The following is a 23,684-nucleotide window of genomic DNA, read 5'->3' on the forward strand; positions in this document are numbered from 1 at the left end:
TGTGGTGGAAAAAAAAATAAATCACTGAAATAATGGAAACCGAGTGGGGATATTTACCCACACATCCTGTTTAAAAACTTGTTAAAAAACTTCAGGGTACTGGTAACAGCACAGAAATTTCCTTCAGTTCTAAAGAGCAGAAATAGCACTTGGATTGCCAGCAGTAGCATAACTAAAGGGGGTGACTGGAACAGCATCCTTGGGCTTTGCCTTTGCAGGGGCTTGGGAAGGGGTGCACAAATATAGCCATGACCACAGTAGTAGCTAACCTTGCTGGTGCTGCCCCATTCATTGTGGCAGGCCTGGGTTGAGTTGTCCAGCTATGCCTCTGATTGTGATTCCATGAATCAGACTAGTTCTTGTTATGAATTTAAAAACCATCTGCCCTCTGACTCCTCTATCCTTGTTCTTTTCAAGGGCTCCTCTTTTCCCTCAGGCTGGCACAGCTTTAATACAAGCCACTGAAAGAGGTATATGTAGGTAGGCCATAGAAGAAGTCAAAGGTCCACCCAAGTCTATGTGACCCAACAGGCTAGCATGGTTCAGGTATATCCATTTCTGAAGTCCATGGCATGTATCGCAATCCAGGTGACCAGTCTAAGGGCTGTTTTTGGCATACTTCCAGAGCAAGGCTCAAACTCATGTCTTTGAAGCTGTAGACAGAAACTTTTACTGCTTTGCCACCACATCCCTGCATAGGTCTCGAACTTTGCCTTGAAAAGTATCTACCCAGGGCATATTGGTGTCTAGCACAGTGACATGACCAATGACATGTAATCTTTTATGTAGAGTCAGTATCTGGGTATACCATTTAAAAGATGAGGGTTTTGCAATTAAGCATTTGCCCCAGTCAGGCTCCCCAGGATCTCTTTTGATTAATTAACAGAGTAAACCTGAATGGAAAAAAAGAAGGCAGCAAAAAGATAGCAGTTTATTCCAGTCCAGAATCCCATCTGGCCTTATTTTCAGAAACTCTTATTGACCATCTAAGGACAAGCATAGCCATGGGCTGAATCGCATGTTGCTACTGCCAAGAGACAGGCTTGATGGACGAGAGCCTGCCTATTCAGATTAGAAAAAGTGAAGGATTGAAAAGGAGTCCAAGGAGATGACAGGAGAAAAATGAGTTGTTGCTTTGCCAGATGTCTGAAAAGAGTTCAGGGCTAAAGAAGCAGACTAGCGATACGGGGCATTGGCCACTAAAACAGATAACTAGAAAGGGGAGATAAAGGGCTGTGAGGGCAGGGACAGGGAGAGAAGAAGAGAGAAATGGAGAGAACAGGAAGCGAGGGCTGGGAGACGCAGGAGCTGAGGAACCTGGGAAGGAAGGAAGGGGTGGAATCAAGTGGAGAGAGGGCAAAGAAGCGTAAAAGAATGATTATGTTGGGTGTGAAGAAGGGAGGAAAGAGATAACGCAAGGGACATAAAGAAGTGCAAAAGAAACAATGAGGAATTAAGAGGAGACAAAGAAAATTACTGGGGGGGTGGGGTGGGGAAATGAAATTAAGAGTTGGACAAAGATAAAGGAAAAGTTCCACTTAGATTGTAGTACCGCTCACCATCTCCTTGGTAGAAAAGAAGGTTCTGGAAAGAGAGGTTTGCTAAGAGCCATTTAAAAGCATTGTTTTGTCTATAAGACTTAGCACCTAGCTTGGGCCTGGCCTAACCAGTTTACAGCTTTTAGATTGTTCCACTATGCACCTGTAGAGATAACTATGGCCAGAGCGAGGAAAAGCCGCAGCGTTACAAATGACATAGATCTGCACGCCTATCCAGTTTCCCAGGATGTGTCAGTATGCCCTGAATTCACAATTAAAGTAATTATTACCACATCAGCTGTAAATTTGACCCATCAACTGCATGGTTGGAGCACCAGACAACCACCCATATAGAAATCAAGGAAGGGGAAGTGGCTATCAAGTGTAAAGACTGTGCCTATACCTAACTGTAGCTTCTCATTGTTTGAGAGCACGCTACCCACTTGAAAAAGGAAACGTAAAATATGCAGACTGCAAGTTGCTCTCAGATGTTGTTTGGAAGCAGTGACAGCTTTACTACTGGCGTTTCTGAGCTCAGAGGTAGTCTGAAAGCTCGGAGCAATTACACTTTTGTTTTGTATGTCAAATGGAGAGTGGAAACTATTGTATACGGTCAGTAACGTCTTTTTCAGTGTGATTCTCATACCGAAAGCTTTCAGAGTTCAGTAGAAGCCAGGAGAAAATACAAAAGGTAGGATTGTTACTTTTTCCTAGTTCGTTAATTATCTTTGATTTCTTCTTTATATTAGAAATTTAAATTGTATCGTTTTAACAGTATAACCTGGCTTTTATGCAGTATATTCCACTCATGGCAATAACAGGACTGCATGAAAAAAATGTTTTCAGAATGGAAGCTAAAATGGAAAGTTAATAAAAAAGACTTGGAGGTGAATGGCTAAAATTCATGGAGGAGATACAAATCAAACGGAGAATTTGTTTTAGTATTCAAGAAATTAAGACAAAGATAATCCTGCTACATAATAGCAGGAATCTAAGTGTTTTCTCTTCATGTGAAGGGTTCATTTCTACAGATGTACATAAAATGACTTGTATATCCTTGGTGTAGAATAATATAATTTTAGCTGTAAATTTCCAACCATTTACAACTGCTATTTTGTGAACAATAAAGGAGAAACTACATTAAAATGAAGACTAACACTGTAGAGATATCTTTATTGTCACCTTTGTAAGTTTCAAGATTTCTAGAATTTTGTTAATGTGTCAAACAGCACATTTGATTATTTTTTTAGACAGAAAGTATAGATTAACTGATTGCTCTATATTAATAAAGCATCTCAAGTGGCTATTAGACACATCTATTTATCATACCCAAGTATATATAGGTGTATTTATCTAATGACCTTTTATTACTTCATCTTGTACAAGACAATGCTGACTTTAGTACATTAGCTTCCTACTGATTATGTTTTACTTAATTTGGAGAACGTAAGATAGAACTCTCTTTCCATTTCTACTTTTCCTATTATTGCCAGTAAAATGATATTTTTGCTGCCTCTGTCCCTGGAGATATTCCCTTAGGTAATCAGATACCATCATTGTGAGCAACGTATGAAAATGTTGAGAGACTGATTTGTTACAGTGATGTCTGTGACCACATTGTGGTATCTTTAAGCACATGGCAGCAGGCACAATAGAAAGTGCAAACTGAATAGTTTAACAAGAAAGCATGTTGCTTTACTGCTAACCGTAATTCATCTTTAACATCAACTTCTTTAAATGTTACAATGATAGCAAGATATGCTGCTTTGAGTATACATAGCTCATTTATTATTTGTTCTTTTAATCCATGGTAAATGTAAATAAGGGAGGGGGGAAACATTATAGCTCTTCGCATTTTAATTCTTTGTTAAAGCACCACTGACTGAATTAAACTGAGATAGACGATAGACGTGGACTCTCAATATCCCCAAATATATACTTTGAATGTATTAAAACTGAAATTCCACCCCCCGCTACCACTCCACTGACTCAGACTCTTGAACATGCAGTTACTCAGGGTCTGTTTGAACATATAGGGAAAACATCAATGCCACAATTTTTAAAAAAGCTGCAGTACTCTCCAGTGCAGCAACCATTCTGCATTCAAGTATCAAGCATAACAGTAAAAACTGCTGTATGAATCTGCATGAATACACTATTATGCCATTCTCCTTTGTGAGTACTGGACATAGCTAGGCTGCTGCGAGTATTCCAGTTATTGCATCCTCCCCGCCCCCCCCGCCAATGTTTCTCTTCTAAAGCTGGGAATTAGTTTTATTGCAGTGCAAGTTTTGCCTGAACGAAGACTTCAGGCTTAACCTTACAGAGCCAGATTCATATTAGTAAACTGGGTATCCATATGGGACAAAGCTGGGATTTATTCAGGGATCCAAAATAACCCTGTTCTAGCAGCCAAAAAATGGCCCATACTCAACAGGCTCCTTGATTCATTCAGCACTAACATTTCAAACTACAAAGATCCCAAAGTGCCTATTTGTGTATGTAGAGCAGTGACCTTGTCCAGTTATCAGATGCCTAAGCTCGGTTGCAATCCAAAAGGGAAACAAGGCAGCACCCAATACCCTGGTACAACCTGGTGATCAGTTAGGCATGCTTTGAGCACAAATAAATAGAACTGAGTTCAGTACAAAAAAATGCAGCAATTATGGCCATTTTCACTCAGAAATGAATGTGGTGGTGATTGTGCTCCTGCCAGCCATCTTTTGTTTAATAGCCTTGGGGTTACAGCACACACTGTTAGACTAAGGGGATTCATCCTTCACTTCTCCCACAACAAAGCAGAGTGCCCTAACTACCATGCTTCTTTTGTATGGCACCAGATATCAACTTCCAAATCCATCAGCCACTGTCTGGTATTACTCAGTGTGTAGACTGAACAGAAAGGACTGCAGGAATCATGGGGTCAAAAGATGAGCAAGTGAGAATAAGTAGGAATCTGGAGCCCAGAGAGGAAGAAATCCTGATCTGAGCCATACTCCCAGGGTTTTCATAGATTTCATAGACATTAGGGCTGGAAGGGACCTCGGGAGATCATCAGTTATTGCTGTTTTTCATCCAAAGACCACCTCATGTAAAATCTTTGCAGCAGGAACTAAAACCCAGCCCCCACTTTGCAGATGAGTGCCCTAATAACAAGGTGACTGTTAGGCTGCCTCTGGCTTGATCTCCTCCTGGCCCCATCACTGTTGCATTCATTTCTGCCCAGTGGCCCAACTTGAACAGGAGGGACTGAGTGTGCTCCCACACGGCATGGTAGTCAGGGTACTCTGCTGGAAGGGGAAGATGTGGTTCTGACTCCCCTTCAGGCTAAAAACCCAGGTCTCCCAACTTCAAGATGAGCAGACTGACATCTAGGATATATACAAATGATAGATTACTTCCACCTTGGATCACAGTAGTGGCTAGCTTGGAGTTAGGAACCTTCTTGCTGTCATGATGAAACTGGTATATGCTTCTATGCCACTATAAATGTAACAAAGTCACTGCAACTTAAAAATTTCATTAAGGCAGAAGGCAGGGCAGGCTGGCACCTTAAAGTCTTACAGAGAGGCATGAGGCTTCATAGGCTACAGCCTACTTCATCAAATGTTTCATTCAGGATTGAAGGTACAGCAGTTTAGCTCACTTGTATTGCTATAGGATCATGTAAATATAAATCCTAACAGCTGATGAATGCCCCTTGTAAAGAGGTTAAAGTTACATTTGACAATAGTTTAAGGGGGTTGTGGCTGATGGAGTTGAGTTATTCTGGATTAGGATTTGGTGTTTAGTTTGCCAGTCTGCATCTAGTCCCAGGTACGTAATTTAAAGGAGCTCTGATGCTGCAATAGGAGGCACTTAAGGGGACTGTTTAGAGCTTGCTGAGGCTTTGTTTTGGGATATCACAAGCTAGAACTGTGTGAGCATCTCCACAATCTCTACTAGCACATGGCACCCTCTAGTAATTCAGTTATGAGGGGTCAGTTTCTCTTGGACAGAGATTGCCATATATGCTGAAGTCAAGCAGGTTGAGAAATTACTGCAAAATGAGGACAAATCACCATCACTACCAATGACACTTAGGAATCCTGTGCCTAGTCCAAGTAGGCAGGCATAATTCATATGGGTAGGATGGCTGATAGGGGCAGAGAATTCTTCTCTCTGGACTCTGAGCAGATGCAGAGCTGCTTTGTGGAGGTTTCTGCAGTCTAATGCAGAAAGGAGTGCAAAGCCTGGAGTAGTCTCTATGGGAGTTCCACTGAAGATCCATTAAGCCCCCACTCCTACGTACTCCTACACAGAGTACTCCTCAATACTGAACTGCAGAGACCCTGGCCTAGGCATCCCACTTTTCACTCACCAACAGTGCTTTGCAACTGTGATGGTAGTGAGGGTATCTCTGGTCCTCACACTGAAGTGAAATTGGTCAAATCATATTTGTAGAATTGAGTTACTTACACAGCACATTTTTAAAAAATAGTTATTTAAAAAAATTAATTTCCCCATTATCCACAGGTAAAGAATTCCAATGATATATTTCTGGTGTTCCTATTAATCCACATCACTTTCCTAACATAGTTAGTGCACTATGTATAATCTTACACATGCTTCTATATGTGTATATGTATATATATTGTATAGATCTATATATAATTTTACATATACATACATATGTATATACAGATATGTAAGATTATACATAAATCTATACTATACACACACACATATAAATGCAAATTTAATAAGTCAAGCAACATTTTCAAATATAAAGCTGAAAAATATATCATAAAACTGAAATGTGTTGAAAACATCAAAACCAAAATGTTAACTGTTTACATTTTGTTTCTAGTTTTATAGTCATAAGAATTTGATGAATTTGACCCAAATTCTCAAACTGTTTCAGTTGACCTGAATGCGCTTTTTTAGCCATAAAATTATTCTGCCATTTTTCCCAGTTCTCGACAAAAGCAGCAAAACCCCTTCCACAGTTCAATTTCACCACATCCCCCAAAGCTGGATGAGAACTACCATTCAATCCTGACACATTGAGAAGAGTGTCAAATATGGAAAAATGTCAAATACAGATTCATCGATTCCTGTCAGCATCTCGAAATCTCTCTTCTAAGTGCTGCCCCAGCTCAGTGTTGCTTGGTTTGAGGGCACTGACAGTATTATAGTATCAGGAGACATGGCTAATTTCCATGAGACAAAGGTGAATTTTGCATCTTTTGTCCAACATTTTCAGCCAACATTTTTTCTCCCAACTTTTCTATGGCTTTTGCACAGCATCCACTCATTCTATATTATGTCTGTGTATGCCAGCTTGCCACAGGAGGGAGGGGCAACATGCAGCCTACCACAGCATGCTTTTTGAAGCTCATTGGATGTGTATGTTCAGAATTTGCTGTGGCACCCATTTCCATTTACTTGGCAACTAAAATGTAGATCCTCCCTTCACTCATCAAACTGACATGCCTCTGTGAGCAAAAAGTGAGGACGAATGACAGGTTGGGGCCAAGTATAAAGTATGGAAGAATTACTGCTCAGTTGGGAAATCCATAAAGATATTGATGGAAGAATGAGTAAATTTAAGTTTCCATATGTATTTATGCCAGCCTACCACAAGTCTAACCTGCAAGTCGTGACTACTTCCCCAAGATGGAGGTCACTTGCTGTACTGAATTATGTTCCAGATCTACTTCAAAAACATACATACCAGTTGAACAACTTGTTCTACAGCCTACGATGAAACTAAGAAAATAGTGTAACATACCTCCCTTTACGGATATTGAACCCCATCCCTTGAGTTGCTCCAAGTCACATTTGCTTTTGTTTTCTCCTCAAATTTTAATCATATGAATTATTTATTTTACTTTTTCGATCTTAAGGACTTGATTATGTTTCAATAAGGACTCGATCCTGTTTCAACCTCTCCCCTCCCTCCAAATGACAGAACCCCCACTAGCTAGTTGCCCACACAGCAACCCCTGAAACAGGCCCTTGTTAAAGGAATAGCTAAGTATGTGTATTAAAGAAAAACTGTATATCCACAGATAACAGCAAAGTTGTGAAAATATAAAATGCCAGTTTCTCCTGAAATGTGAAAACCTCATCATTGCCATTGCGGCTATTCATTATAATTGGAATGTGGATTGAGATAGAAATAGGAGTTGAGATATATAAAATGAACTCTCTTGACATTCCCCACACTGGTTATTTCACTCCAGGTTCACAAATTGGTGTGTATTAAAAAGCAGACCCATGAATTATTAAGCAAACATCTCTGACTGCTGACACAAATAATTAGCTTATAAGCTAACCATAAAAGCCCCAAACATTCCTGTTTTGTTTCTTCCAGTAAAGTCAAAGTCATCACAGCAAAAGCTAATATAGATTTGGCAATCTGACACACATTTAATGCATATTATGAAACAAAGGCACTGGGTGTATAGATAAAAATTCAGAAAAGGGTTGTGGTGCCCTGAGTTTGAATATAGTATAATATCCTTGATGTGATATAATGACATGAAATATCATCTGTATATTCCAGCAGTAAGACAACACTGGCAACTGGCCTTTCACACACTGTGTCAGTAGTTTTAAATTAAAGTTTTAAATAAAATTAAATGCAACTACAGTGGTTTTAAATTAAAGCAAAATTTGTAGTGTTGATATGACACCTGGCAAGAGCCTGATTGCTGCTCGAAGGTAGCAGCTACTTGACAGGAAACTCCCCAACTGTTCTGAGGACATATTCAGCCTCTACCCCGACAACACAGGCTATGAAATAGAGAAAACCACTTTCTGTTGTAAGACCGCTATTCTCAGTTGACTTTCTTTTTAAAATACAATTACAATAATTAACTGCCCAAGAGTTACCCGTCTGAACTTCTTATTCATACTACAATAAGGCCTAGGTGCCTCCAACAAATATATGAAGAGGCAATCCTTGCCTTGAGCAGCTTACCAAAACTATCCACCTCCCCCTAACTGCAGGTCACCACCCATTCTACCTTGGCCTCAGTTCACAGAATCATAGAATAGGAGGGTTGGCAGGGACCTCAGGAGGTTATCTAGTCCAAGCCCTTGCTCAAGGCAGGATCATTGCTGACTAAGCTATTCCTGTCCAGTGTCTGTGTAACCTGCTCCTAAAAACTTCCAGGGATGGAGATTAGTTGTCTTCATAGGAAAGGGAAGCCCCAGAATACAAATTTCCACTAATTTCTATTTTTTATATTCTATTTTCAGGCTGCAGAAGAGAAGTAGAAAAAGCAGAAGAGCAGTATTGCCCTCAACAGTGACCCTACAACTCCCAACAAAAAGTAAGTCAGCAACAAGCACCCAAATGCTGCCTGGAATATCCTGGTCTCACTCTCCCCATACTTTTTAAAATGCTATTTCAAGTTGATCAACAACATGCTAAGCATGGGGTACAAGAGTTGGGATGAATTTGCTGCTGATATAAAGCAAGATGTTATTTGTGCAACCATAGGATCCATTTTCTTGGGTCAGGATCCATCTGGGATGCTCACTACCCTGGGCTCTGGGAGCAAATGGGAAGCTTGAAAGGGAATTGTGTTTCATGAGATATTTGTAAGGCATAATAATGCCTCTTGCATACTACGTGGTCCAGGTCATGCCTAAAGTCATGGTCTGTCTCGGAGCTGTGTCCTGGTTTCAGTACCTCATCCTGCAGTTTTCTGTCATGTGAAAAGTCATTATGAACTAGATCTCTTTATGTTTTCTCCCTCTGAATGGTACCTTAAGTCCATTAAATCCTGAGTAAGAATTTCAGGATTTAAATCAGGACTAACAGTATGAGTTACAGTGGGACAGATACCTCAGTTAACATAAATCAGCAAGTCTCTACGGAAGTCAGGTATTAATTTATGGAAGCTATTGATTTGATTCAGCCTATATAAGAACCCAATTTGTGCACAAAGAAGTGGTGGGTGTATGTTGGGGGTCCAGATTTGATTCTGGACAAACTCAAAAGATCCATTCTGCCATGCTACATAGAGGGAATAGAGATGACCTGCATAATCAAATAACCTTTCTATATTCTAAGACTATGAGCTAATGGGGTGCAGTTCAGCCCTTCTTGAGTAGATGGAAAAGTGCCTCCCACATTACAGCTACTATTTAAAACAACTGGAAAAAAATAATAGCATATCAAAGACTTTACTAGTCTTGTTTTATTAGATACAAGAGATAAAGATATGTGCAGTGCTTACAAAACTATAGGCAGCTATTACCAAAACATACTGCTGCTTCAACAGAAAAAAACAAAAAAGAAGAAAAGGAAGTATGTATAGATGCAGAATGTTATAGTTAGTTGTATACAGTCTTTGCAACATCATAAACTGAAGAGAAACAAGTACAGAGAATATGAAAAACAAGTTTTCCCCACTTCTGAATCTTATTTGAATACCTTACTGCTTTTAATTGGGTTTCTTTAACTAAAAGGTTTCATATATTTTTAATATTTATAGATGCTGGTGTTTAGAATTTTCCAGGTGCAGTTCATGCTGCTTATATTTTTTACCCTAAGAAAAGTTTTCATTCTTTAGCGATGATGCATAAGCATCTTGTATCTATGCATATAGTGGTGTCTCACTATAGAAAGGATAATTTTAGAAGCACTCAGCATTTTTGTCTTGCTCCAATGCACCCTGGAGATCCCCAGTACTCAGGGAGTTGAATATATTGCAACCTCCGCTCTGTGAAGACGGCCAGGTAAGCAAGCTGATACAATAGAGTAGAGGCATAATTTAAAGTTATCTCTCCTTTTCCCATCCTTGTAGCATTATAGTATACCTTTAGTGATACTGCTTAGCTCCACAACAGCTGTACAAGTGCTGGGGTGTTCTTTACTTAATTTTTACATTGTGCATGTTCATGGGGTAGCAGAATTTAGCCCTTGATGAGTGATGAGAAAGACATTATTTAGTACAATAGCCTGGCCCAAGTGTTATTATGTGTTACTAATGGAATTAAAAAGGAAATATAGCAGGAAAGTAAATACTGAATGAATAATAGTTATGCTTGTACAATAGGACAGAGAGGGAAAACTAGGCTGTTTTAGTCCAGTACTGAATCAGTGTGTTGAAATAGATGGTGGAGTTTTGTTATTCTGTATTTTATTTGTATGGCCAGAATATATGTAGTTGGTATGTGCTGTACTGTATTGTACTACATCTTCAGCCACACATGACACTTTTGATGTAGATAGGGCCAAATCTAATTTGTCTTATGCACCAAGAGGAGGGTGAATAAGATTTAGCCTTGTGGCTGGATGAATGCTGATGGGCTCTAACTAAGCACCTAAGGAGAGAATTTGTGAAGATTCACCATTGAGAGAAAATTGACTTTGAAACTGCTTTAGGTTCTGGAGCTTCAAAAAATTAGCCTTACACTTAAATTTCTCCCATAAGTAGTCCTACTGAGGTAACAATTTTTGTGAGTAAAATACATGTATGTTCTCAGGACTGGGATCTGTTTATCCTGACAGAAATAAGGCACTGGGTTGGATTTTTAAAAACCACTTTAGTATCTCATTTTTAGAGCTTTAAATATAATACTGAATCCATTTCAAGACATTCAAATTAGCAAGAAGGTGTGCACTGTCAACTAATGCTGTTATGCTCAGGAAAGCAGGCAAAAGGTGTGCTAGTGAAAACACCCAATACAGAAGTCATATTTGTGTTCCTACAATAAGAAGAAAAAGTACCAATCCCAGGATCTCTAACACCTGTTACTAACACAGGATTTCAAAGGAAATTACTTTTGATCCAGGCAGCTGTGTAATGTGGCCGGGTGCCTGCGGCAGTGACAACTTCTGGTTGCTGCTGAGCTGCCAGCACAATGGTGACTGTGATGGGCGGCTGCTGGCAGCAGCCTTTTTTCCACCTCCCCCCAACACTATTCAGCACCTGGGGCTGTTGCTTCAGTTGCCCCTCCCTAGTTATACTTCTGGATCCAGATCATCAAGCACATTACAAAATACAGACATAACCCCCACTAACCACATCCACAACAATAGCCACCACCAATAGATGTGTCCCACAGTACCAATAAATAAATGAGTGCAATTTTGGACCCTAGAGAACTAGGGAGGCTTCTCTGAGCTGACATCACAAGGGTGTTACCACCAGCACCTTTCTTCTAAGTCCCAGGCGCTCTGGTTCTAGCACCTCTGCCAAGGCCTTGTGACACAAGAGAGGTGGTCTTTCAGGCAGCAAGGTCCCAAGAGACTGAGTTACTTGTCATACATACATCATAAGCACAGTTTAGAAAACTTATGCAAACAAGGCACTGGCAATGGGCTATCCTGCTGGTGACCTGCCAAGCCTATTGGGTATTATCTCCCACTTGATTCTTGTGCAGAACCAAACGATTACTCAATAATCAAGGGTTCATTTTATACACAATCTATGTTATATGTTGATCTTTGCCGTACAGGAAAAAAAAAAAAGCATCGGAAGTGTTCTCAGAAGGCTACCATTTTCTCTTAACCAACTAGTTATAACAATTATTAAAATCATTGCTTTCTTGAAATGTAATTGTGCCTATATTGTGTGACAGCTTGTGTTATTAGGAGAAGCATTTTGAATTTTAAGAAAACATGTTCATAAAGAACAGATCAAGAAAACTACTTTGAAGCAATTTCAATCCTGACTGGCCAGATTACAGTTAGCATGGGGAATTTGAGCTACAAATATCACATTTTCAAAATGGTTTCCTTTTTTGGAAACTTACTTTTTTGGTAGAGCGCTGCCTTCCCGCCCCCACTTTGTGTAAGCAAAGATTTGCTTAAGCCTTGTACAGTGAAACTGAAAGCAGCCTTCCAAAGTTGCTATATTTGAATGATAGAAGACCCGAAGCTTAGAGCACAAAAACTTCCATAAGTTATATGACTACTTTCTTTTGATTTGTTCCCTGTTGCACACTTTTTTCATCTGGAATAACTGAGTACCACTTAGTGCAGAGACTAGAGGGATGCCCGAGAAAGTTTATGAAATTCAAATAACAAATTGTGGATGTTATTCTGGCTCTGGGGGTTTGTTTCTAGGCCACTTTCATTTGAGACTAAAATAATCGCAGTTTTTTAATTTTCTGGAAATTAAAAAGTGTCTACTTATAGGCACTTTAACCTAAAAAGAAGATGATCTGTTATCTCCAGTGTGTATGACAAATGGTTGTCAGGACAGGTGTATAAGACAACTAAAGAAACAAAAATATGAAGTTCTGATTTGGTATTAAGTATGTATTTTGTGGTATCAAGTGCTGAATAAATGATTCAGTAAGCCTATATTCACAAACAAATATATTCCCTGTTGTATTTCCAAAATATAAATGAAAAAAAAATTGTGCAAAAAGATAACGCCCTAAAATGATTACAAGAAATTTTGATGTTAGCATTTAAGAATGAAAAGACCATTTGAAAACATAAAAGACTAGCATGACATCAACTAACTATCATTCCTTTCAAAAGAAAAGCTACTTCACTGGTTATTTAAGAATCAGGTGGAAAAAAGTGAATCACTGGTGGAAGAACTATGTTCACACAACACAGAAGAGCATTTCCCCCCAGAATGGACCATTGCAGTGGAACGAACTAGCTGCAGTACACTGCATGCCAGGAGATCTTGAAGGGTGCTATACCCCACCAACAAGGCTTTCTCCACAAAGGGATCTGCCCATTGACAATACCAAGGTGTAGCAGGCAAGTCACGTGGGGAAACTGGCAATGAGGGACTTGATCTGTATGGGAACAGCAGAGACTGCACCATGCCCAGAAAGGAGCCAGCGGTGGGTAGTCACAGAGGGCTTTAATCTAATTTCTCCACTCTCCAGATGCTGGAACTGACAACTACTATGGTCCAAGTCACAATTTGAGACAGTCTACAATTTCAGTGGCTTCTGGTACGTCTCAGATCCTTGAGCCAGCCAGGGCTTGAACAAGGCAAAGCCTTTGACATATCCCCTCCCTGACAAACAAGGAGCTTCAAGGCAGAAACCTAGGTTATTACAAATCTCTAGGAAGAGTGTCTTCTCGGGTTCCTCCCAACTGCACATAAGCTCTGCCAAACCAGCTGTCAATGGGGTAGTTGGGGTTGACATAGTCATCTGATGGCAGAGGGTTTGGAAACTCGTTATGCATGGTGATGACGGCAGTTGTAATGCAGGTGGAGGAACAGGGTATTGCCAGGGAAGTAGAGGAAAACAGTTAAGGACAATGGGGGCCAACCAAGGCATTGAGCCCATGGACATCACAGAGCAGGGCCCCAAGCCCCTGCATGCAGCTGAGCAGGACTGAGCCCATGGATGTCACTGAGCAGGGCTACATCTTCCCATATACCTTCTCATCTCCACTGTTCAATGCCAATGCCAATTCTCTCCTCCCCTCTGGGACTCCACTGACTCCAACAGGGCCTTAATCCCTTCCCCAGTGAAAATGATTAGCAACAAAAATTATTAGATGGTAGGGAAACATGACTTAGAGAAGGAAAGGCTGAAGGAACTGGGATTATTTAGTCTGGAGAAGAGAGGACTGAGAGGGCATTTTAATAGTTTTCACATACCTAGAGAGCAGTTATACAGAGGGTGGCGAGACTATTCCCTGTGGCTGTCGGGGACAAGTCAAAGAGCAATGGTCTGAAACTGTAGCAAGGGAAATTCAGTTGGACTATTAGGAAAAACTTTCTCTCTTGCTGAAGGTGCTCAGGGTGCAGAATGACTACCTAGAGAGGTTGTGGAATATCCATCGTTAACAGTTTTTAAGAGCAGGTTAGATAGACACTTGCCTATGATGATTCTGCCTGTATTAGATGACCTCCTGAGGAGGTGATTTTGACTACATAACCAAGTTAATTTATAGATATCAACTGATAGCACCTGACAATTGTTCACCTTGAAAATGGAACAGAAGCTATTAAGCAGATAGTATGAAAGCAGATAGTGTGATAATAAGCAGTGTGAAAGCAACTTGATTACAGCCTAAGATAGAAATCTGAGGGGACAGGACACTATAAATTAAGAAGTAGCTGTTCAGTCCATGAAGGAAAATGAAATCCTGGACATGCTGGTAAACAGATAAGCTGTGCTGGAAGCACAGGCGTGCCTGACAGCTTTGTCTTTAACCCAGGGACCTTAGAATGCTGCATTGAGCTAATAAAAGCTGGTTTGTTTTGCTAATACTGTCCAGAGTCATTGAAAGCATCTGCTGGCTGTTTGACTCCAAAAAGGGAAAAGAAAACTTCCACAGGGAATATGGGCTCCCTTGGACCCAGTAGGAGGAGCCACAGTAAAAAACAGAGGTGCTGAAGGCTGTGACCTAGTCATAGAGCAGCTGAGCTGCACTAAATGGGTACTCTCCCTGATAAGGCATATAAAGATCAGAGGTGCAGGATTCTTTGTGCAACCATGACAGCTGATGGCAAGCCAGTGAGATGCTGAATGCAACCATAGTGTTTTGCAAGAAGCAACTGCTGTAGTAAACAGGCTCAGTTAAAGGAAACAGTTCTCGTAAAGTGGCTTATGTTCTTCCAAGATTAGATTGGGAGGACAGAGAAAGAAAAAGCTAGCAGATCATAAAACTGTTCAGAGAGAGGGGGTTAACACTTTACCAAGCTATTACTAATTGGCATAATCTATAACAATGATGACACAACCCCTTCCCCCCCCAAAAAACAAAAAACCCAAAACAAAAAACATGGTCCGGACACTAGTGAGGTTCCAGGATGCACCCCAGTAACCTGGATGATACATAAATTTTGGAAGAGTTGGACAAGGATGGCAGTGGCAGCACATCGTCCTAATCCAATTCCTTAGCTGAAGAGTGGGAGTGTCAGAAACTTCAGCTAGATGCATCCCAGTTACTAAATGACTGCTAAATGGCTTCTCTAGTAAAGGAATGGGAAAGGAGTGATACCTACATCAGTGTCTGCAAGAAGATCACGTATTCCCTCTAGATACACAATATAATCTCATCTCCTTGCTGGGAGCCACAGCTATAAGAACTTCTAATAAAAGGGACCAAAGTAATTTAGGAAGCTACAGACCATTTAGAAAAGACTCCTGGTTTAAGTTTGAATGGACACCGTTGGTTTTTTGCAAAAGGGCCCAGAATACAAAAGAATAAGAGCATGACATACACGGAGGTTACAAGTCAAATGGGAAAAATACCTCTGCAAATGTGGCTTCAACTTCAGGCAACCTGTTATGGTTAGATTAATTCTATGGAGGCATGCCAGCCTTACCTTAACATGTGCCTAGTGGACTGGAAACCTAGGAATTGCCATGGCACAGGCCATTTGGCCAATCAAGATATGGGAACTATGTCCAGTTTTGTTGGGGGCAGGGGAGAAGGAAGGCTGATGTAAAGTGTGGGGGGAGCTACATAGAGGGTTTGGGTCAACTCTAACTGTAGGGAGCAGCCATTCTAGATATTCCACTGCTTGGGGATACTAAAGGCCCAAGGTGTTATGTCTCAAAAAGTATTGGGCAGGCATAGGTGGGCAGATTACTTGAGACTGAAGTCCTTGGGGTCTGAGACAGATTTACAAGAGTATATAATGGAAAACCATGCAGGGGGAACATCAGCTCCTCTGATCCTTGGGACTACTGGCACAAACTCAAGGGGGAGGAGGGCTGCCAGCTAGTTCATCTTAGGTTACTGAGTTTAACTCAGACTCCAAGTTAAAAATTGTCAGGGTGTTTGAAGAACAAATGATATGAAGGTACATCAGCCCTATAAAGGTACATGGAAAGAGGATTAGGACACTGTGGGATACCAGTGCATTATGTAGGGAACTGAGTGAATATCTAATGCTAACAGGGGTGTTATAAAAATCCTGATGACAGTGTCTGTAGCATAAACATACTTGAAATAGAGCACCAAGGAAGAACACTTAGTGGACTAGAGGCACATGACCATATATTTTCCCCCACAAATGCTGCCTTGTACAACTAACTGGTCATGTGCCCCATGTCCATTATTATTCCTCCTTGGTACTCCATTATATTATATTTATATACATATTATATACATATATAAAAATATATCTGTATGTCTCCCCTGGCAGCTCCCACAGTGGATTGGTCCATGTTAGGAGGCACATTGCACTGCTGGGTCCTAGCCCAGATGGGTCAATGACCTTCTTAATGAGGAGTACAGGGAAGGATTTCTATGGGAAGAGAGACTCCTTTTTAGGGAATAGATGCTCCCCGGGCAACAATGTTGGGGGGCTGAGCCAGACGGTGGTTTCTTAGAAATAACGCCTTAAGCCAGGGGTAGCCAAACTTGTGGTACATGGCAGCTTGTGGAAGAAGCAGGCAGCACAAGTAGAGCAGTAGATTGGGCAGGAGAAGGGGACTGGGGTGGCATCTGAGGAGGGCACCTGCCAAAAAGTGTTGTGCTTGGCCCATAGCACTCCATCAGGACATCGGGGATCCCACACAGAGAAAAAGTCACTGCAGAACAAACACATATGTCCTCTAGTCAGAGGTGAGTTTTATTTGAACATACAGCCTTTATTGCTGTGGTTTGGAATATAATTGAACTGAGTAACATTTTCCTTACCTTCTTCTGTATTGACCTGCACTGACGATAACATAGCACTGACTAAAGAGAGCAGGAGCTGTAGAACTCAGCACCTCAAACCGCTCCGTACTGGAGGGAAAACAAATCCAGTGCTTCCTTTCAAGTTCTCGTATATATACAAGATATATATTACTTAAAAAATATGCTTTCTTATGGCATTATAAAAGCAATTTTTTTCATTGTCTTTCACGTACAGGTCTGCCACTATTTTCAGATTTGGTCATTGAGAAAACTAGAAGTGAAATGCTTCAGGAAGGATGACTGAAGATGCGATTACAGGTCTAAATTGTTTACAGCTCCAGCATAGCAGATGTGCTTTCTTCTCTCCATGCAGATCTTCATCCGATCAGCAGCACAACCAACGATTAACTTCAAACAGGCACTTGAGAAGGAACACAACTAGACCTGTACCTGACTAAATCAAAGACTAAGTCTCCAGAGTTGGATAGATGGAATAACGACTGACACTGCAATATACACACCAGGGAGGAAGCAGAGCCAACAAAAATGTGCCTAGCCTCAGGACAATATGACCAGGAAAAATCTATAGAGGAACAATATCATGCTACACAGTCAACATTTTTGCATAGTTAGATTAACACAAGAGACAAAAAATAAAAAGAGCCAAATACTGTGAAGAGCCAAATAATGCTGTACTGGAAAGCAAGAGGATGCAAAGAAACAAGGCAAAGCAACCTTAAGTTTGCAGCTTCTCCAATGCTTTTAAATTGTTACCTTTCTGGGAAATTTTAAGTGGTTAAAAACTCCACCTCTTACCGAAACCTTTCACAGGATTTCACTTCTGTGCTAAATGAAAACAAACATGACAACTGACAGCCCAGTCTGCCACAACAACACAGACCTTAAGTGCTACTATGCAATTACATACACTTTTATCTTGGTTCCTGGATTAATAGGAAATGTTCTAGCTCTGTGGGTTTTTTATGGTTACATGAGAGAAACGAAAAGGGCTGTGATCTTTATGATCAATCTCGCCATTGCTGATTTAGCACAAGTTTTATCTCTGCCCCTACGGATATTTTACTACTTGTCTGGAATATGGCACTTTGGAGGAGGTCTCTGCATGTTTTGTTTCTACCTTAAATATGTGAACATGTATGCAAGCATCTACTTCTTGGTTTGCATCAGCGTAAGACGATTTTTGTTTCTCATGTATCCCTTCAGATTTAGTGATTGCAAACGCATATACGACGTATACATCAGCATCATTGGGTGGGTTGTTGTCTGTATTGGCTGCTTGCCTTTTCCTCTTCTAAGACTTAACCAGAATGACACAAATATGGGCAACAAATGCTTTGTGGACCTTCCCGTAAAAGATATTGACCTTCCCCTCTCCATTGCAATGATGACCCTGGGCGAGTTGTTTGGGTTTGTGACTCCTTTGCTAATAATACTGTATTGTTCATGGAAAACAATCTTATCATTAAAAGAAAAGAATTCTGTTTCCCATGACCTGGGTGAGAAAAAAAAAGCTTTAAAGATGATTCTCACCTGTGCTGTGGTGTTTCTAATTTGCTTTGCACCTTATCATATCAGCTTCCCTTTAGATTTTTTTGTTAAAACCAAAAAGATAGAAGATCAGCATGCCAAAAATGTGATCTCAATATTTCATGCCGTGGCTTTGTGTCTTGCCAGTTTAAATTCCTGTGTAGACCCAGTTATATACTACTTTACTACAGATGAGTTCAGGAGACGACTTTCAAGGCAAGATTTGCAAGACAGCACGCAGCTACGTAACAAAGGCTATGCAAAAAAAGCCCCTCAGAGCTCTGTAGAAGAGTAAAGTAGTTAAATATTAATTCTGCATTTTCTGAAGGGGTTAAGAGGACTTAAGATGTTCAACACCGTATTTATGTGGACCATAATTTCCCCCCACATACTGAAATCTCTACTTAGGCAAACATTTGTCAACTCCAGTGAGCATTTGGCTGAGCAAAAAACTAAGGACTTCTGCCTGCAAACTACCTATATATACTGCCTGAATTTAAACATGTTATGAATATTACACAGATAATTCATATGGTGCTCAAATTTCACTCCCCCAGCTGGAGTGAAAGAGCTTTGCTACTGTGAATTAACAAGAATGGCACTAAAGCCTAGGTGTTAGTTCAGCAGCCAGTTAGTGCTGTATACGGAGAAGGGAGGATGGAGCATGTGCCCTGTCATTACAGTATTATAAGAGCCATTGGCTATGTGTTTGCTCTGTGTGCTCACCCACCTGGTCACTGGGAAGGACTCTGTGACAACTTGCAGATGCCATTAGGGAACATTAGATTTGTGCCCTCTGAGCAGGTTCTCTGATATCTTAGTCAACAGTTATGGTGAACTATAGCTTTAAGTGCCCACATAAGCAGGCTTAGAATTAAGCTTATTGTTAAGATGTCACTAAGATCTAAATCCATATTTACTGATCGAATCTGTAAGAGCCCAAACTGGGGGAGTGGGGGCGGGGAATAAAGAGTGTTTCCAATGGACAGATAGGCATAACAGAGCCCTATGGTCAATTTTTCAGTGTAACATCCTAAATGTGTGGCCAGTGAAGCTATGCATAGGACAGGGAGGCTCTGAAGGATAAGTGCACTAGTCTATGCCCATTATCCATCTTTATGCCTTGCACCAGTGCCTATTAACCTGCACATGACAGCTGATGGCTGGGATCCAGGATGCTAGAAACAAAGTCTTGGATTTAGGTTTTCTGTATGGAAGGGATTTGGCCCTTAAAAATAATTCTTGACAGAATATTATTTATTTTTGTAAAATAAATATTAAAAAGGTGATGACTTATGAACACTGGATTCAGCTGAAATTATTTTTATTTGAGGTCAGTTCTTCAGAACTTTGGAGTTTGTTTAGTCCTTAACTCAGGCAGAATTCCCATACGCTTGAAGGAGAAATCTGATTAAATGAGGACTTCAAGATCGAGCCTCTTAATAACACAACCATTATTATTAAAATTAGTGGAAGAGTACCAGGAGTCTGCATTGTACAAAACTGACCATATAGGGAGGAGGGGATGCAGTTCTGCCACAAAGAACTTGCACTTATTAATTGATACCCCATCAGATTTTTAAGCATATCATCTTATATATTCAGCTCCTGTATTCAACAGTAGAGCTGGGTTTACTTGTTAAAAGAAAACCTATGCTGTCATCTATTTCTACAGAATCATACTTGCGCTGAATTTTTAAGGCTCAAAATTGTCCTGACTGGCATTTTCCCTCCAGTCCCAATTTCTAGAGCAGAGTAGAAAGTGCACCAAAATACTATGAGAAAGATTTCAAGACTCAGATAAGGTTCAGATACAGGCTCCTAAGCTGAAGATGCTTATTTAAACCAGATGTCAAATAAGCTTCTCACAGGGTACTTACTGCTGAAGATACTGGGTAAACTTTTTTCTAAAACTCATAACTAGAACATCTACATTTTGTGGTGTTACATCCATTACAGGTGCAGTTTAAAAATGACCAATGAAGGTCCAGGTTTATGATTCCACTTTAGGGGAAAAAAAGAAAAGAGAATAATCTTGCCCATATACAACAGAGTAAGCATTTCATCCCTGACTTTAGCAGGGCTAAGTAGTGATTACACAAACCTAAAATTTCTGAATTTTGCTGGTTTGTGTGTCAATGGAAAAGCAGTTTAAAGATGTAATGTAATTAGCATCAAAGATGCAATATAAAAGCCCTTAAGATAGTCTGTAATACATGTTCAAGTTTGACACTTATGATTTTTAAAATGAATCTGCTTAGTATTAAACAAATAAAAACCTAGGACTCCTACTGGGATTTCACATGGTATTTTACTGGCACCTTCCTGTGAACTTTTTTTTTATGAAATATTTTTAATGTTAAGAATACTGTGAACATATTAAGTTTTAATTTAATGAAAATGTAATTTTGTTATATAGGCATAATTTATAAACTGTATATTTTTCTTAAAACTTATTGACATTACAATATAAGAATGACTTGGTTTTAAATATGTCATATGTGCACACACACATTTAAGACATGCCCTTAGTGCACATGGGGCAGCACAAAGCATGAGGCAGTGTGCCTATGGTGCATTTGCGGAGTACATACTGCTGAACAGATTATTTCATGGAAACTGAATAGGAAATTGAAATCTGTTAAAAGAAATGGAAAGCAACCTATTTTCTAGTTTCTAAATGTTATATTGACCAGTATATAATTAAATAAAAAAATTACATTTTTTTAAAGAACTGTTGATCAACTTGTACCTGTGCAGTTTATCCCACCTCCTGTATTACTTGATCTATACACAGACCAAATCTTGGAAATTAAGCCTATACGCTGACACCTGAACTAAGAGCATCTCTACAACATCTGTGGAAAACCCTGCCTATTAACTGCTAAATAGTTCTCTGGAAAACAGCGACCCACTTTCTCTCATCAGTCACCGAAGAGTGCACTAGGAATTGGGGTTACTTCAAAGCCATTTTCATCCCCCAGGTTTTAAAAGGGATGCATTTTTATTTTCTAGCCCTCTGCACAAGAATGTCTTCATAGCTGATTTTTTTTTTGTCAATTTTTTCAGCTTTCTTTTCCTCTTGTTAATCCTTTTCCCTTTCCTCCTCACTCCCTGCCCCATGACTCTTTCTATTGTCATCCCCCCTTCATCCTGCTGCTTTCTTATTTATTACTAGAAAATCATAGGGAGAGGTCTTAGGAATATAGAAGATACTCCCCTACCTCCTTCACTTTCTTTCCCAAGTGCTGTAAGAAGTTCACTATCTTCATCCTTTCTCATATTGCAAAGCCTACACAGACCTACACACAACTTTCACCCCTCCTACATTAAATCTTTCTATGACTTTGGTATCTTCATTGAGCTATCATCCTGCCTATTTTAGGATCAAGGGATAAGGAAAAGCAGAACTCCTTTCACCAAACAGAGCTCATGTTGGTATCAGTGGAGCATTTAGATATCACACAGACTAGCAATCTATAAAGGTCTAAATGGATCATATCTGATGCCTTGCATTGGACTTGACAACAGCTATATAAATCCTTGCAATAATTATAAGCTTAAGTGCACTGAGTCATTTCATTAAATCATGCTCTGTGTGCCTAGGTTTCACTACCTTATCCAGCACAATCATGGAATCATAGAAAATTAGGGTTGGAAGGGACCTCAGGACCTCTTGTGCAGATGCAGCCTGAGTAATCTATTCCAGTGCTTTACTACCCTCCTAGGCAATGGACAGACATTCAAAAAGCCTGAGCCTGAATTGATTCAATCATTGCAGGTTAGTCTAACCTGACTAGGCTGAATTGATTTGTAACTGCACAGACATCCCAGACTTACAGGCACATGCCTGTAGTGGCTTAGGCTAGAAGCTGGGGGGGCACTACAGCAGCCCTTCCATAACACTGAGCTGAGGTGGGACATGGCAGCAGGGCACTATGATTAGCCCAGCAGGGAAGTGATAATAGTGTTCTTCACCCCTAACCCAATGTTTATCACCCCATTAAGAAAACAGAGGGACATTACCAGCTACCTGTTGATTTTACCTGTTGATTCAGCATGGACTGTAGCCAGTATGTGGTTGGCTAGCTAATACACAGACACCTCTCTGCAAGGCAGAGTGGAGGGAGGACTTCCTGCTTAGCAGGGAGTGACGGGGGCGAGGGGCGGGGGAAGCCTGCAGTCTCTGCTGAGGTGCAGCCAGGGAGCAGAGGGGAGGGGCCAGCCCTGCTGTGGAGCAGAGAGCCCTGCCTAGCCCAGAGAGTATGCTGCGATGCTGCGGGGAGTTTGGTTTATCTTAAACCAGCAAGAGGTCTGGAACAGACATTGCATTAACTGGTTTGACCCAAATCAGTTAAGTCTGATGCTACATTCAACCAAGTTTATCTCAAACCGGTTTCATCCATTTTCAAACTGGTTTATGTGCACTGAATGTCTGCTCTGTTACAGGTTTAAACCATTTTTGGATTGCTTAAACTGGTTTATGTGTAATGTCTGTCCCTAGCCCTAGTGAGAGAGTTTTTCCTAATACCTAATTTAAACTTCTCTTGTTGCAACTTGAGACTATTGCTCCTTGTTCCTTCATTTGCAACTATTGAGAACAGTTTAGCTCCATCCTCTTTAATACCACCCTGCAGGTGATTGAAGGCTGCAATAAATGCCACCTCAGTCTTCTCTTCTCCAGACTAAATAAACCCAGTATCCTCAGCGTCTTCTCAGAAGTCATGTGCCCCAGCCCGCTGACCATTTTCATTGCCCTCCGCTGGACTCCCTCCCATTTGTCCACAAGCTTTCTGTAGTGAGAGACCTAAAACTAGACACAGTGCTCTAGATGTGGCCTCACCAGTGGCAAATAGAGGGGAAGAGTTACTTCCCTCAATCTGCAGACCATACTCCTACTAATGCAGTCCAGTATGTCATTAGCCTTCTTCACAACAAAGGATACATTGTTGGCTCATATTCAGCTTCTTGTCCACTGTAACCCCCAGGTCTTTTTGCAGAGCTGTTGCTTAGCCAGTCACTCTACAGCTTAT

The 23,684-nt window shown here is 40.5% G+C and overlaps 1 protein-coding gene across 1 annotated transcript; it reads left to right on the top strand.

Annotated features, from left to right (window-relative positions):
- The first annotated feature begins 1,972 nt into the window (after positions 1 to 1,972).
- On the top strand, positions 1,973 to 20,663 carry GPR174 (G protein-coupled receptor 174). Its single transcript, XM_019536271.1, has 3 exons — positions 1,973 to 2,229; positions 8,787 to 8,860; positions 17,339 to 20,663. The coding sequence occupies exon 3, from the start codon at positions 17,954 to 17,956 to the stop codon at positions 18,944 to 18,946; it is 993 nt and encodes a 330-aa protein (XP_019391816.1). The 5' UTR covers positions 1,973 to 2,229; positions 8,787 to 8,860; positions 17,339 to 17,953; the 3' UTR covers positions 18,947 to 20,663.
- Positions 20,664 to 23,684: the final 3,021 nt, after the last annotated feature.

The sequence above is a fragment of the Crocodylus porosus genome, unplaced genomic scaffold, assembly GCF_001723895.1.
Source record: "Crocodylus porosus isolate Cpor-Errol unplaced genomic scaffold, CroPor_comp1, whole genome shotgun sequence".
NCBI classification, from domain to species: domain Eukaryota; kingdom Metazoa; phylum Chordata; order Crocodylia; family Crocodylidae; genus Crocodylus; species Crocodylus porosus.

What these genes read in the sequence shown, in the direction of transcription:
- GPR174 (XM_019536271.1), top strand. Translation starts at nt 17,954, where the DNA reads ATGAAAACAAACATGACAACTGACAGCCCAGTCTGCCACAACAACACA.